Source organism: Pyrus communis, chromosome 17, assembly GCF_041283825.1.
Source record: "Pyrus communis isolate YQ-2024b chromosome 17, ASM4128382v1, whole genome shotgun sequence".
NCBI lineage: Eukaryota > Viridiplantae > Streptophyta > Magnoliopsida > Rosales > Rosaceae > Pyrus > Pyrus communis.
The window spans coordinates 20,658,164-20,674,154 of record NC_142581.1 but is presented as its reverse complement, the minus strand read 5'-3'; the positions used below and the strand labels follow the sequence as shown (position 1 = coordinate 20,674,154).

The window sequence follows — 15,991 nt, the reverse complement described above, 5'->3', positions numbered from 1 at the left end:
AACTCAAAAATAAAGAGTAAGGTTTCCAAATGAAAAAGGGAAAAGGGAAAAAAGTTCCAAATGAAAAAGGGAAACTCAAAATAAAGAGTGAGGCTTCTAAATGAAAAAGAGGAAAGGGAAAAGAAATTCAAATGAAAATGGGAAGCTAAAAAATAAAGAGTAGGTATGAATAAAAAAAAATAAAAATAAAGAGTAGGGTTCCAAATGAAAAAGGGAAAAAGGAAAAGAAATCCAAATGGAAGAGAGAAACACAGTAACAAGCAGCAAGCAAGACCTTGGAAAATTAGTTATTTATTTTATTGTTTGGATTAAAGCCTAGACCATCTGAATTGGGATATCTAAAGTTTCTTTCTTTATAAATATAGTTTGCAATTTAATATGAGATTTAAGTTAATCACAATGTAATCTTACGAGTTATGTAACTGTCTGATGAATTTGTAATGTTCTATTCGTTTCAATCATGAAGTTTTTCGAAATCTACTTGCCTGCCTTTCGGAATTTGCTATTTGATTGTTGGTTATCGTCATTTACCACTTCACTACCCTTATCCATTTATTAACCGCTTGGAAATAGATGTGCTATCCACACACCTCATTTTACTTCTCACACACCCCTGGATAATTTATGTCCGTTGATCTTCTTCAATTCATCCGATCCGACAGTCGAAAACTAAAAAGGTGTGTGAGAAGTAAAATGGGGTGTGTGGATATCACACCCCCTTGGAAATTGCTTGCTTGGTTGTTAGAAATTGGGAAAGAGAACCTCTCCGGATTCTTTCCTCTTAATCCACCAAATCAAGGAATCTGTATCGTTTAAATTTGATCCAACGGCTGAAGTTATTATAACTTTTAAAGTAAGCCCTTGTTTGTAGCCATTGGATCAAATTTTAACGGCACGAATATCTTGATTTGGTGAATTAAGAGGAAGGGATCCGAAGAGGATCGCTTTCTTTGAAATTGGTTTATTGTTTGGTTGCTCCCTCACTTGAATTGCTCGCTTGAATTGCTTGCTTGTCTTGTCTACCTAACAGAACTCGCCTTGCCCACCTAACGAAGCTTGTGTTGCCTTGTCTGTCTAATAGAGCTTGTCTTCTTGAGTTCACCTAACGAAGCTTGTCTTATCATATGTACCTAACAGAGCTTGTATCCACATCTGCTTGTTGGCAAACTCACGTTGTGTACCGCTATGAGTTTGACGACATGTTTGTCGGGGGTGTTGGAAAACTAGTTATTTATTTTATTGTTTGGGCTTGGGCCTAACCCTTTTGAATTAGAGTTTCTTAGGTTTTGTTCTCTATAAATACATGTGGCATGTAATTTAACATAAAAACTAATTTAGTCACATTATAATCTTACGGGTTACGTAGTCACCTCGGCAATTTGTATTGTTCTCTTTCGTTTCAATTAATAAAGTTTTATTCATAGTTTTATATTCGGCTTGTTGGTCACGTATTCAACGTTTGCGTTGTCTATAATTTCTTTATCTCTCAACCGATTTCCACCGCGATCTTCTCCAACTCCCTCGCACAACCATGACCAAAGCTGCTAGCACCGCTCGCCAGACCAGAGAAGCAGCGAAATGGCTGGCCCGCAGTCTCTTCTCATGTGGGGCTCCTGCCTTAACATAATTGGCAAATCAAAGATGTACTCTCCAAGGGCCTTTCTTTCAGAACCGGCCATGCCAGCCGGCCAAGCCTTCTAAAGAGGCGGTTGTGGAGGTGGCCTGGCTGGAGGATACAGAGGCCATGTCGATTGTCCAGGCATGATTTTATCCCTTTGATTTCTTCTTTTCTCGCAAATATGCCAGAAACAATCACGAGTGACTCTAACATATAACCAGTTGTATAAAATTTGTGGAAACAAATTGTAGCATTAACCATAAAAAAATAAAAAAATAAAAAGAAAAAAAAAAGTTCTCTAAGAAGTTCGCCCCAGGCTCCAAATTCACATTCTTTTGCTTTGCCCAACTTCACGTTTTAAAATCTCTCTCGTCACGTAACACGCCTTCGTCAAAATATCAATCCTCGATATGTATCGATTAGCCAGAGTAACATACTTTCCATTAATTCCACTCACAGCATTCTCTAAAAATAAAAGAATGAAAATGTCATCTTAACGGTACCTGTGTTACTTGGGTCTCATGCACTTGAGGAGAACGTCTACAAATTTCTTGTACATGTGCCGCTTTAGGTACATCCGCTCTACCTTCTCTCGTCCCTTGAGTCCCATTTGCTTCCTCGAAACTGGGTTCTTAAGCAAAAACCGGAGATTCTCGGCGAGGCCACGAGTTTGGTGATGCCCCACAGGATGAAGCAGGCCTGTTACATTGTGTTCAACAATCTCTTTTGTGCCTCCGGCTTCGGTTCCAAGCACCTGATCAAAACAAACACATAGGAATTATATTTGATCAAACGACCGAGATCAGTATTAATAATGCCATTTTGCTTCAAAAGAGGCTTTATCTTTTATAACTGTTTCTGTTGTTTTCGAGGAGAAACCGGAAAAGGAACGGCTATACCATCCCTAGCCGAAAAGAAAGATTACGCCATAAAGCAGTCATATGGTATAGCATGCCTTTGCATATTTGAGGTTCGATTAGCGAGACTAAATGTTAGCAGCAGTATAAAAAAACTATCATCCAAGTGGGATGAGGAATAAAATGTCATACCGGAAGACCGAATGCCATGGCTTCAATTGTCACTCTCCCAAAAGTTTCTCCCAGTCCCTGTGCACCATTTGACAAACTGTGTTAATTCTAAATGATATAGAATAATTGATCAAATGTATACAGGCATAAATCAAGATTATAAATTCAACTGAAATGAGAAATGGGTTACAAACGCACTAAATTGGAACCGCTACATACATATTGAACAGAACAGTAACATTTGGTGGTATGCCTAGTTCATACATAACCAATGGAATTCATGAATACAACTTGTGCATACATTGGACAGAGCTAATAACTTTTTGTTGCAAAGACCTCAAATGTAATAAAACAAAATGATATCCAGATAGAGATCAAAATAAACCATTTCATAACATTTATCGACAGTAGTTTCACTTTCACATGGTTTATAAGGACCTGAAATCTATCCGGTGTTCTCACTTAATACTGTCAAAGATACCATATCGTTACGTGTCTGTCTCAGTTGTGTTACAGATTAAAAACTAAAGACTCACAAAATATTTTTATTCAAACAACCAATACAAACATGAATGGTTGATTCTGTTATGACATGGGACTTCTCCATCAAAATCCATAATAACAAGTATAATTTAGGAGCAGTTATGCGTGTTCACATAAACTACTAAAAGACTAAGAAGATGGATCACCTGAGAGTTCATGACATAAACATCAGCTGCGGAGTATAATGCAGCTACACGTGTGGTTGCCGGAGTCCACAACACTGACTTTGACAAGTTTGAATGCTGAGATAGGAATCCCAAAAGTTCTTTGACATAAACGACCTTATTGCTCTTAGATCCAACAGAACCAATAAGAAATTTAACAGATTGTTTGAGTGTTCCTCCTTTATCTGACAACACTTTCCTCATATGAGTGGCATTGAAAGTCAAAGCACCCGTACTATCAACAGAGGTATAGAGATTACGTAATTGCAAAATTTTCTTCTGGGGTTCATTCAACTGCACATCAGATTCGTTGGACAGTGACAATTCATTTGATGATACTCCATCATCATTCAATTCTTGTAACAAAGCTCTCAAGTGATGTTTTCTACCCAAGGTAGAGTGGGCTTGGCGCTTATGTACTGGATTTTTTATCTTCGGATCATCTTTCGCAGGTTTTTCTTCGATCACCAAGCGTGCTGAGTCAAGAAGCAAGAGCTGCCCCTTCCCAGGGTTTATACTGCTCAGAGACATCACAAGCATATCATTATCTGTTAACCCCATTTCCTTTCTGACTGAATCTCGCAATAACTGCCTCTTCTCGAGCATCTTCTCAGTACTAGCGGATGGAGTATTAAGTGAACAAGCTATGCCAGCTACAAACGCCAGTTCATCATTAATAGAGAGTGGTACAACAAGAGGCGGAGACCTCAGCTTAATCTTTTCTTCTTCACACCAGTCTTGCCATTGTTTAGACTGTGATTCTGATAGAAAAACCAGCATTTTCACTTGGTTAAGCACAACCTTCGCGCGATCAAAGTATTCCCTCCGGTTTTCCATGATCCACCAAGCAATTTGACTTGCACCAGCTGGAAAATGATCCATGTATTGATCTGATACAAGCAAACGAAGCCAAATCAAATCAGTTACAAATTTAAGAATTCCAAAATATCACAGACAAATGTCACTTAGTCTAAGAAAACCTTAATACAAAAACACATCAATGCAAAATAAACTAATAAGGTGTTAAAAAGATGGAATTTATGTATTTACAAATTACTGAGGGAATACTGATTTCCAAATGTAATGATGCATAAACACATCCTTATAAGGTCAAGAAAAACCAGAGCATAATATGGCTATTTCATCAGGTTAATAACTTAGTCAATGTCATTGTTCTCCTAGAATGGAAAAAAGAAAAAAACCGTCTTAATTACAGAAAACATGCATATTTCCTGCATCAATTAGCATGAAAGTGGATGAAATATCGGAGGTAAGCAGTTGGTGAATAGAAAACCACATAATTCCAACACAGAATAAATTATTTAGGCAACATATGTTGTTCCATCCATACAGTGCTATAACTATTTACATGGAAATCACTCTTTAACATGTTGCTAAATGATAATCCTATCAAAAAATTCTACAAGAAACTGACTAATCTCCATGGGAAAGCATACTGTTTTTACATGTATAACCTGTACTTCAAGAAGCTAAAAAGGTACTGATATCCGTAACTAAACAAGCACAACACTCAACGTTAGATACAAAATCTATAGAGGTTAATACAACATCAGGTCACTGAAAACAATATGGAGGTATTGATAGTTAATGTTATACACTTCAAAATTTGTGAGATCAGCAAATATATTAACTTGGAATTTCTTAAAATGGTTCTCACCAATCCATGATGCACACACTGCTGACCCGGCGATGACGAGATCTGCCTTCATAGCAGTTTTGAAGCTTTGTTTTCCTTTATCCTCAAGCACCTTGATTCTTCTCCTAGCTAGCTCTGGCATCAAGCCACCCTTCTTGCTAAGAACTACAGCAGAAACTGTGGCTCCACAGCTCAAAAGCTCTGTTGCTAATTCCAACATAGAAAGTGGAGCCCCAGTCATTGAAAGTTCATGGAATATTAATATAAATCTTCTAGACCAAACAAGACGTGCAAAGTCCCCCTTCCTGTCACAGGTTCCAGACCGCGTTTTAGGACTCCATTCTAAAATTTGATCCTCCAGAACGCCAAATGGACCAACAAGCATCCCATAAGTAGTATTTGTCTTAGGAAGGTCCATTTCCTGCTCCTCTGTCTCATGGTCATCAACCTGCACTGCTTTCTTCTGATTACCTTTCCCTTTACCACGAAGACTACGAACTCCATTTTTACTCTTCTTTTTTGGACTTGCGCTTCGATGAGATGAAACTTCATTATCCTTTTTTGTTAAAACCACATCTATCCTTTTACCATCTTCCACCTGATTTTCTGTGGTCCCATTCTTAACTTCCACAGAACTGTCGCTGCCAAGCAAATCTCTCCGCAGATTCTGTTCATTGTCTGACTTCCCATTCCTTGCCTTATTTCCAAACCCCAAGAAGTTATCCTTGTTATTGCTATGAGCCCAACTGGACTGAAAATAAACTCCAAGATAAGCCCAAAGAGTAATCAATAACAACCAAAACAGTACCCGATTGCTCCGAAACCACTGCACACCTCCACTACTTCTACCTTCTTTTTGTGAAGTACGGCTAGAATTCAATCTCCGAAATGAAGGAGAATTTCGAGGACTGGATCTTCCTGACAATGTAGACTTAAAACTTCCACTTTCTCTTGTCGACTTATAATCCACTCTAGTGCTTTCCTCCATCGTTCTCTTCGAAGAACATCAGTTCCTTTTTAATTCGGTCTCTGCAGCAATTAAGAGTAAAGAAACATGATTTTCTCTATACACAAGAATAAGTAAAGAATTCCCTCGGCTCTTGTAATTTTCTTTAAAATCTTATATAGCTCACAGAATGAAATTTTAATCCGTTTAGCGTTACTTGGCGCTCTCAGCAATCAAACGCAGTAACTGCATTCAGCATTTCACCATAAAACCGAAATAAACACGCAGATTCTATGTTAATTAAACATCCATATCCATGTCTAAAAATAGCATCCCAGTAATTTGTAATCACAATCAACCAACAAGAACATACAGGAAAATAATTACAACTAATTCAAGCAATGCTTATTTTTCTCTACTAAAAATTAACAAAACAAAAAAATCAAGATCCCAAAAATTTTCATTAATTTCACGGTCTTCGAAGTTATCGATGAAGATCAACTATAAGGTCAGAGCTGAATCTAAAATTTTCTCCGATCCTAATTCTCACTAACTTGAGAGACTTGATTCATTTTCTTTCGCTCCATTTTCTCGGCAGCCAAACAGACCATAAAAGATCCACTGATTACTACTTACCAAGAAATCATGCAATTAATTCGGAGCTCATTCCCTATCAAACCGCCCAACGAAAATATTAAAATTCATACATATACACACACATACATATAAAGAAAGATTTCAAAGATACGCATTTTTCTTTATTTCTGGAAGATTGGGTAAGCAAATACGAGCTTTCAGAGGAGAGGGAAATTACATGGATTTGCTGCATGCTCTGCCTCTGAAGCTGCGCCTCCAAGATCTCGACGGTTTTTCTTGAGAGAGAGAAGCACAAGTTGCAGAGTGAGTGAGTGTGAAGATGGCCGAGAGAGGTTTTAGAGACGGAGAGAGATTGTTGTTATGTGTCCGATCGCGCGGGCGGGTCAACTCGTGTAAACGGATTCGGAAGCAGGGCTGGGTGTGTACTCTCTGCCGCACGGACTACTTCAAAGCTTTTGCTCCTTTCTGGCTGTTGCTGTGCCTGGTCTGGGGGTCTTTTTGCAGCTGACCTACGCTGAATAAAATTGTACGCTCGGGCTCCCACTGCAGCGTCGGTGGGGTCTCACAGCCAATCATGGCCCTCCATCTGTATTATGCTTCTGATTATCTTGGCCCCACAAATCCTCCTTTGTAAGAACTTGCGAGTATTCCGCATGTGGTGGCAAGTGTCTTTTATTTTGGACGATTGCATATTCAAGCTTCATTCCGTTATTTGTAAGATCTTACGAGCAGTCGTTCACGTTTAACTCCTAATTACACCATGAATAATCATTTAGGGACACAACCGTGTCCGATTTAATCGTCAAAACTTCTATCATGTTGATGTCGCCTATTTCTAACTCAGATTTCAGTACCCATAAGCATTTGAATTATGCTGCAAGGAATATCCTTTGAAATGTTCGACAGCCTTCGATCCGCAGGGCGACGGAAAGCTGGCTTTGCATGGACTGAGCCAATGAAGGCTCACTGAGGGCAGATGGCCCCATTCAAGTAATTTGTTTGTTCAGTTACAAACTACAGTTATAATATATATATATATATATGTATATTATATATGCGCCTTAGCTTTGGAGAAAATTATATGTATTTAATATTCAACATATATTCATACTACTTATACTTCATATCAAATATTATATGAGCAAAAGTGCTCTTATTCTATCATTGAAAAAAAAATCCTATTCTGCCTATCATGTATTAGTATATTTCTTATCACTTTGCCACTTTTTACTACTCTACTGAAATTTTTGTAACATTGAAATTGTGATACATCATCATTTAAAATAATTCACGCTATCATATTGAGTATAAACCATACTAAAATAAGGTTTTCTTAGTTGGTTTTCAGGTTGCCCCCGCTAGAAGAAATTTCTAGCTCCATCCCTGTAGCCTTGCCTTGGTAGCTAACCTCAGACCCGGAGGCGGATTCAAGGCCGCCACCACGGTTGCCAAACTTAGACCGGGCCGATTCAAAAAAATAATAAATAAACAAACACAGATTACTCTTCCAATTAAACATGATTAATTCACATATCAAATATTCATAGCAAACAAGTCATTACAGTATCGATAGTTCAAGCTGCTGCTTACCCTCCTCAACTAAACAAGGAAAATACTAGCACAAAGGTTTTTAACAACGTAGGCAACAAAAAAAATCCAATGCATCTATATGTAAAATGAAAGAACTTATAGAAACCATCGCCGAGCGAACTGCTGCTACCGCACAACAATTCTTTGTATTTTTTTTCCATTTTCTTTTATATAGCAGTTTAAGTGGAAGCCCGTCTACATTTTCAAACAAGCTTTTCGATAAAAACCAAACCACAAGAAAACCTGAAGACAGAAAAAGCAACTGTATTACACAGCAGTCGATGACGATTCACAAGAACAAAGATATTTAAGTTTTTTTCACTTGAAACGTTTCCTACCGAAATTGTAAACAAGGAATGGCACCCGTCAAGCCGCAACATTGATCTTCGATTAAGTGCAGCATGAGCAGGTGTTTGTCATACGTAACTGCAGGAACAGAGGAAAAAGAGGGAAACAGACAAGAAAGAGATATAAGCATACAACTAAATATTATTATAAGGCCGTAAAATACATTTGGCAATACGAGGATAAAACAAACAGTGTGTCAATCTTCCCATGGCCCAAGTACAGAATAAGAAAAACTAGTCACACTGGTGGTTCTAGTGCCCAATTCTTCGAGAATACAAACAAATGAAACACAGGCCTTTCCAAAATATTTAATTTAACATTTTGTTGGTTCATAAAAAAATAGAATGTCATTACTCATCGAAGCAACTTGGTGTGCTATCCTATCCAAATAGAATTATCACTTTGGGGTGTCAAGCATTAAATACATGTAAAACCAAATTGATGAAAGACCAAGGATGACATACCTAAGATATCTTCGAAAACATTGGCCCAAAGTGCCCCAGAACATAGGCTGAAGATCACAAAGGGCTCAGACGAAGGCCTGCAGCACCAAATGAACAAAACTTAGAACTTTGCACTCCCAATATGGCAGAAAAGTTAAATTCGGACAAAGATAGAACCTTCATCTGCTTCTTCAAACAAGCTCCGTATTATTTTGAAGTACTTCACTGGCCACATTCATCTGTGAATATCTGCACTTGAAAAGAAAAAAGCATTCAGATTGCATGAAAAGGTAGAATGTATAAAATGCACCCTCTCCAATCTAACCCAACCCTGGGATAAGCGGAGCAAGTTTGGCAAATATATAATTAGTTCATGAAAACATGAGGTATGACGTGCCTACGAGGCTTGTTTTGTCGCTGCCCATACTCATCTCCCACAATCTCTGTAATGGAAAAACTATGTCAATCCCAAACCATAACAATTCATAAATTATTAAACGGCCAACTCAATGGCCAAGAGTAAAAAAAAGGTGGGAAGCAGAGCTAAGTGTAATATAATGTCATACCAGGCTTTTGTGAAGGCTTCCATTCGTTATTGGTTTTATTTGCATTATTCTCTTTGCTGCAAATAAACGAAGATTATTCAGAATGGTAGACATAGATGTTTATTAAAAACATAATTGAAATGTAGGATCTCCTGACCATGTGGCAGTAGAAAGACCCGTTAAACAGTTATTTCAACTTGAACAAGGGAAGTTTAATCAAGAAAGATAGATAAATAAATAAAATAAGCGAAAAAGGAACCACATTGTATTGCAAGAGACAGATCTAACAAGGTAAGCAAGTTATGATAAACGAGAGACCATTATCTCAGAATCATAAATAATCAAAGAGATACCATACAACCAACCTCAGGGAACCCACAGTAGATGTTTGTCCAGATGGGCGACCATGATAAGAACCGTCAACAGTAATATATGGAGGACAATATGTTGCCCCCAATGCTCCTGCAGCACCCGCCAATACAGGTAACCTAAAACAATTCAAACAATTATCACCAGAGATCTTTCTCAAACTAAAGGAATCACCCCATTAGATTGAACTCCATTCTCATAGCAATATTTGAAGATATTTTTCCAAGACAGATATGACACTGAAGCAGTTCCTACCTCCTCACAGAAATTATATATATTGAAAATATATTTAGGGGTAGTAATCAATAAGGAGTTTAAAATAGTGTCAGGTTACAAATTCAGGGATATTCCATGGAAGTCCATGGGTATTCAACCAAGATTTTAAAGGAGTCCATAAAACTCCATAGAAATCTGGATGTATTCAACCAGGTTTTAAAGTAGTATAAAAATCCATGTATATTCAATTCAGATTTGATTTTAAAGTACTTTAAAAAGTTAAAAGGATTTTGATGGATTTAAACAGATTTTATAGTGTATTTTAGCCTTTAGGAAATCTTGCCTCTCCCCCAAAGATTTTGAATGAATTCACATGGATATATGAAACTCCATTAGAACTCCATCAAACTTCCCAAATATACAACTCTCTTAAAATCTTTCAAAATCTCAATTAAATACACACCCCTTCGCATAATTCTCTTTATAGCAGACAATAATTCATAATGCAGAGTAGTCAACCACTAACTGAACTAAATAAGATATCAACTTCCCATAAGGAAGAAGAACAAGAAGAAGACAAGACCAACAGAAAGAACTATCATTAATACAATTCCCGTACCATGTCATTTCGCCAGAATTTCCTAAACCACCAAGTTGTGGCTGAGCAACATATCCAGGGAACGCCATGCCAACAGCAGGAACTCCCATACCCCCAGTATGCTGGCCCCCAAATTGCATGACTGCACAATCATCCAACCAGATAAGACCTCAAATCATAATCTATTGAATGCTTAAATGTTAGAAAAAGACACAACTTAATATGCACTAATAATTTAATCTGCAGCTACTGTCAATCATTATCGATAAGCAGTTCAGAGAACAACATTGCGGTGAAATCATAAACAGTTCAGAGAAGCAGTGAACATGTTTTGTTACGTTGACAGTGCGGGGCAAAAACAGATGATTAACCTTGATTATGTTTTACTTTGCATTCCCATAAAGGGAAATTGGGGCTTACTAGCCCTTTTGCAAATACACCAACAAAAATTAGCCCTGCTCTCAAAATGCAATATCTATTAGCCCTCTTTGACGAAAATACCCTCAAGTGAAAAGCCTCTTACTAAAAATTATGGTGTCAATAATGTATTAATATTGTGCCAATAATGTATTCATATTGTATCGATAATCTATCAGTATTGTGTCGATAATGTATTAATAATGCCAATAATATATTAACTTGAAGGCATTTTCGTTAAAGAGGGCTAGTAGAAATTGCACTTTGAGAGCAGGGCTATTTTTGGTTGGTGGGTTTGTAAAAGGGCTACTAAGCCCAATTTTCCTTCTATAATTAAGGGCAACTCTATAATTCTACCAAAATGGTAATCCAATATACTTACCAGGCAAAAAGGCTGGAGCACCAGGGAAGTTCTGATCATGATTAACACCCATACTCCCAGTGGATCCCGTAACTGGAGCTCCACCATAAGTAATACTGCCCCTTGCACTACCCTGAACACTGCCTTTTCCCTTTGCAACCAGGGCACCTTTAGATTTACTTGAATCTGAAGGTGATTCAACTTCTCCTGATTCGAAGGAATTTGATGACATGGTTGTTTTGGGTGGAGAGGAAGCCTGAGATCCACTTCCAGGACGTTGTCCCATCTGCTGAGCAGGACCTTGCAGAGCCAGTTGAGATCGATTTTGAGCAGGATTGCGCTGAACAGCATGAAGATGTGTGGATGGAGAAGCCCTTGTCATTTGGTTCTGAGACACTGGTTGATAACTCATTTGTCCTGAGATAACACTCCTTCCTTGAACCCTAGACTGAGGAGCTTGAGTAGTATTGACAAATGATGACCCAGAAGGTGACATTTTTATGTTGGTCAAAGTCTTCCCAGCAGCTGGATTGGTAGAGTCATTTATATAAAGCTTGTCCATACCGACAGATTCAGCTATGTTCTTACCTCGCTCCAATGCATTGGTTTGGGGCACATTGAAAGTCTCATGCACTACAGAAGACCGAAGGTTCCTCTTACCACTCCCAACCTGTGCATCCCGCTTAGGAGTAAGAGTTATACCTTTATTGGAACTGGAAGAGCCTGATGGGTAAAAAGGAGGAGAAGCTGAATTCAAGCTTGAGGCAAAGGAATTTTTCCTAGCAGAAACCTGGCCAGACTCTGCATTTGAGTTGGGAGTAAATGTTCTCGCTAAATTACTTTGTACGTTTTTCTCAGCAGGCTTTCCAGACCTGAAAATAAAATCAATGTGACGGCTAATTATAAAAAATCATGAATTAACGAAGACATATTAGTACCATAAGAATACGTTGTACTCACTGTTTGTTATGTGTTGGCGGTGCCTGTCTGTTATTCCTAAAAGCCGGTTCATACCTCCTGGGCCCTCTCCCTCTAACACCCTTGGGTACCTGTCTCTGATTATTATTGTCATATTCTTTAGACCTGTCATATTCTTTAGACCTATTTCCTCTGGCACTCCCACGATCAATACCTCGGTTTCTTCCGCGACCTACATAAGGACCCTTTGAAGGTTTCTTTCCCTGAATTAGTAAGTAGTGCACATCAGAAAGATGAGAGATGAAAAAAGATCTATAGAACAAAATATTCTGCAGTATGACCATGTATACAACTATTACTTCTTCGTAGCGCCTTTCCTGAAAAGTAATCTCCTCAAACTTATCGTGCCCCCATTTTCTTTCATCTCTGGACTCCCACAGCTTCCTTCCACCATGTGTTCGCCTACTGAAAGGAGAATGCTTCAAATTATTACAGCGCTATACACCATAACTTGACCATGAAAAGAGAGAAGGGGAGGAGGAGGAGAAGGAGGGGAGGGGGGGGGGGGGTGTTGATGCCGAAGGAAAACAACGATCCATAAAGGAGCTACTATCACAGCTGCACAAGTTTACTTCTATATTACAACAGTACAACTCGCCAAACTACACCTACATTCATATGAACGCAAATGCAATAAAAAATCATAAACAATTACCTGTGCCGACCACCAGAGTTTTCCCTGAAGCGGTCATCATGCATATAAAAAGCACCCGCTGTGGGGACTGCAAATGGTTCATTCTCCTTCTTCTCCTCCCCTTCTTCAGCCTGATTCCCCCCATTCTCATCCACGGACCCTTCGACAGACCTCAGACCATCACCGCTCGATTCCTTAACAGCCAAAACCTCAACCCTGCCACCCATCTCGCCTTCCCGGCCTCTCTCCTGATATCTTTCCAACTCCTCTTCTTCCACAACTTCCACAACTTCCTCCTCAAACTCTTCTTCTTCATCAATCTCTTCCTCTTCTTCTCCTTCTTCTTCTTCTAGTTCTTCGTCATCATCATACTCAGCCGCCCCACCCTGATCATCCGATTCATCGGAGTGAACCGCGGCCCTCGGATCCTTCCTCGGTTTCTCCCTCGCCTCCTCTTCACCTTCCTCATCGTCGCTGGCCGCTTCCCTCCTCCGCATCGCCAGAGATCGCTTCGTTACCTCCGGATCACTCTCATACTCCACATCATCCTTACCCACAGAAGCCATTAGTTAAACTCTAAACCAACAAAAACCCTAAATCCACACCAATAAATATCCAACAAAAAAACCCAAAACTTGCCTACAATAATCAAACACCAACCGCACAGATCTTCACTCAGATAAACCCCAACCTTCCTGGAATTCAAACGCGAATTCGAAAAAACCAAAGCCCTCAATCAAAAACCCGTAAAAATCCAAAATTTCCCGTGAACGAAACCCTGAATATGTACATTACCGCAAAATCGAAACCCTAGGAGCTCGAATTGGGGAAAAACAAGGGGATTTTATTAGGGATTTGGAATCTTACCCGTGAAACCCTAGAGAAAGATTTTGGGGCTTTTGGACGACGATGCCGTCATAACTTGAAAGTGGAAAGACTTGGGGAGGAGTCAAGATTTCGAGGAAATGGATAATTACGGAAATATCTGAGGCAATAGGCAGTTGTTCAGGGGTATTTTGGGGATTTAAGTAGTTGCAGTCACAAGGCAGGATGGAAAGTGAGGCGTTAGATACATTGGACTGGAGGGCATTGGAATCCACCAAAAAAGCAGTGTTGTGTTGGATTTAGATTCTGACACGTGAGATGCTTTATTCTCACATGTGAATTAGCTTGGGTACTCTCCACCAACCAACTTCCGCCATTTGTGTATCTAGGAAGTGGGATGTAAGCCAACTCAATACTTATTTTCGTTTCTTTTCTAGATTTCTTTCCTTTTTTTTTACCTTACTGTTCCGGACAATACTTGAATACTTCCTCGTTGCTACTTAAGTTTTACTGGCCACTTACGTGGCCCATTAAGAATGTTACACCTGTCCATTTAATTACCATAAGCTCTTGCTATTTTGATGCTCAAACATCCTTCTTTATGTCCTAACCTAATAACCAAACAATGTCCTCCTTCCTCTCATAACCTGACCAACCATGGTTGACCAACCCTCATTTCCTGCAACCCTTGCCCTTCTTCGAACCCACACTCGTCTTCTCCTCCAGCCTCTTCCACTTGACCCCACTTTGTCATATCCTCCAATCTCTCTCAATCGACCTCACCCTCAATCCATCATTTTTTTTTATTCTAAAGCAGTCATGGCAGCAGGGGAAGGAAGGTGGCGGTGATTCGCCAATACTCCGATGGCACTTTCATGACTTCCTTGGAAAATAAGATGTTGGTTTGATGCAGGGTCGGCTGAGAAAAGTTAGAGGATGAGACGTGATGGGAGACCTGGAAGTGCTTACTGGTGCAGGGAGATGGAAAGCTGGGAAATATTCTGGTGACGGAGAAGAAGAAAGTTTGAATACTAGAATAATGAATGTTTGGTAATCAATTTTAATTAAAGGAGCATTTTTGCTCATCATTATTAACTTTAGGGTATGCTCACACCTACCATATAACATGACATGTGTCATTTAATTCAACACTAGTTAATTTTGTAATTAGTTACTAATTATTTTATAACATTTTAACATTTAAACTAAACATAAAACAAATTAAGAAAGTAAAACATTGTGGGGCCCATCCATCCTTACCTTTCTTCCCTGTTGCTAAATTTCGCACTGCTGTAGAATGTGAAGATGCTAAAATTTGTTTACCTATAGAAGAACCGTAAGCAAGCCTAAGATCAGAAGGTGTGTCGGTTAAAGACTCTCCAACAGTTATGTTAGTAATCAATATTAATACTCAAGTAGTGGCCAAGAGAATAAGTATGCAAATATTGCATTATCCAAGATAAACCCTAAAAAGGTGTATTTATACCATTCGAAGACAGGACCTCTAGGATAGTATAACCCTTCTTAAATCGGGAGAATCCTATAGGATATCTAAGAAGTAGATATTGCATCATCTTAGAAGTGCGAATACTTGCGGCACACGTCAATTCTTAGATTGTAAAGACTCCATGATTGTAGGAAACTTGTTGATTCCTTGTTGGATTAGGTTCTTGAATCTTGCAGAACAAGCATGGTCTATCTAGCGAAGTTGATGGACTTCACTCATTGATTCCGGAACAGGATGATGGTGGTTTCACTAATCCGTTTAGTCAACTCTGCAATGAAGGTTGTTGAGTCCATGACCACAATTCTAAAACAGGCGTATATCGATTCTCCTTATCCTGGTCTTGAAAAAATCATGGTCTCACATTCCCCACTTCATCTATCTCCCCCTCCCTCCCACCCTCAACCCCGAACCCCCATTCCCTGCTTTTTCCTTCTTCTACTAGGTAAGCTTTAATTTTTTTCACTCGGCAAGCTTTAATTTTTCACTCTAATTCTTCTTCTTCCTTCATCATCTTCTTCTTTCTACTGGGCTCGCAACAGATTAATAGATCGGTGCAGGTCTGACGAACGATTTCCATAAAATTAGTGTTGCAAATCCAATGGGTGTC

At 39.0% G+C, this 15,991-nt stretch overlaps 2 protein-coding genes across 5 annotated transcripts; both read right to left on the bottom strand.

Moving 5' to 3' along the window:
- Positions 1-1,819: 1,819 nt before the first annotated feature.
- LOC137749390 (uncharacterized) lies at positions 1,820-7,109 on the bottom strand. The gene is made up of 5 exons (XM_068489481.2): positions 6,771-7,109; positions 5,032-6,039; positions 3,336-4,243; positions 2,668-2,724; positions 1,820-2,372 (listed from the first exon to the last, which is right to left on the bottom strand). Exons 2-5 carry the CDS (start codon positions 5,996-5,998, stop codon positions 2,127-2,129), a joined length of 2,178 nt encoding a protein of 725 aa, XP_068345582.2. The 5' UTR covers positions 5,999-6,039; positions 6,771-7,109; the 3' UTR covers positions 1,820-2,126.
- A 943-nt stretch (positions 7,110-8,052) lies between these two features.
- LOC137749391 (protein MLN51 homolog) lies at positions 8,053-14,047 on the bottom strand. Of its 4 annotated transcripts, none has more exons than XM_068489482.2 (12): positions 13,074-14,047; positions 12,718-12,823; positions 12,401-12,621; positions 11,462-12,312; positions 10,684-10,804; positions 9,845-9,967; positions 9,501-9,556; positions 9,332-9,377; positions 9,112-9,183; positions 8,956-9,032; positions 8,482-8,569; positions 8,053-8,386 (listed from the first exon to the last, which is right to left on the bottom strand). In XM_068489482.2, the coding sequence occupies exons 1-9, from the start codon at positions 13,616-13,618 to the stop codon at positions 9,126-9,128; spliced, it is 2,127 nt and encodes a 708-aa protein (XP_068345583.2). In that variant the 5' UTR covers positions 13,619-14,047; the 3' UTR covers positions 8,053-8,386; positions 8,482-8,569; positions 8,956-9,032; positions 9,112-9,125. The 4 variants fall into 4 exon arrangements, with proteins under 4 accessions (XP_068345583.2, XP_068345585.2, XP_088546001.1 ...); XM_068489484.2 differs by having other exon boundaries at positions 12,718-12,820; positions 13,074-13,996; XM_088689875.1 differs by having other exon boundaries at positions 8,053-8,405; positions 13,074-13,982.
- Between the last annotated feature and the right edge of the window lie 1,944 nt (positions 14,048-15,991).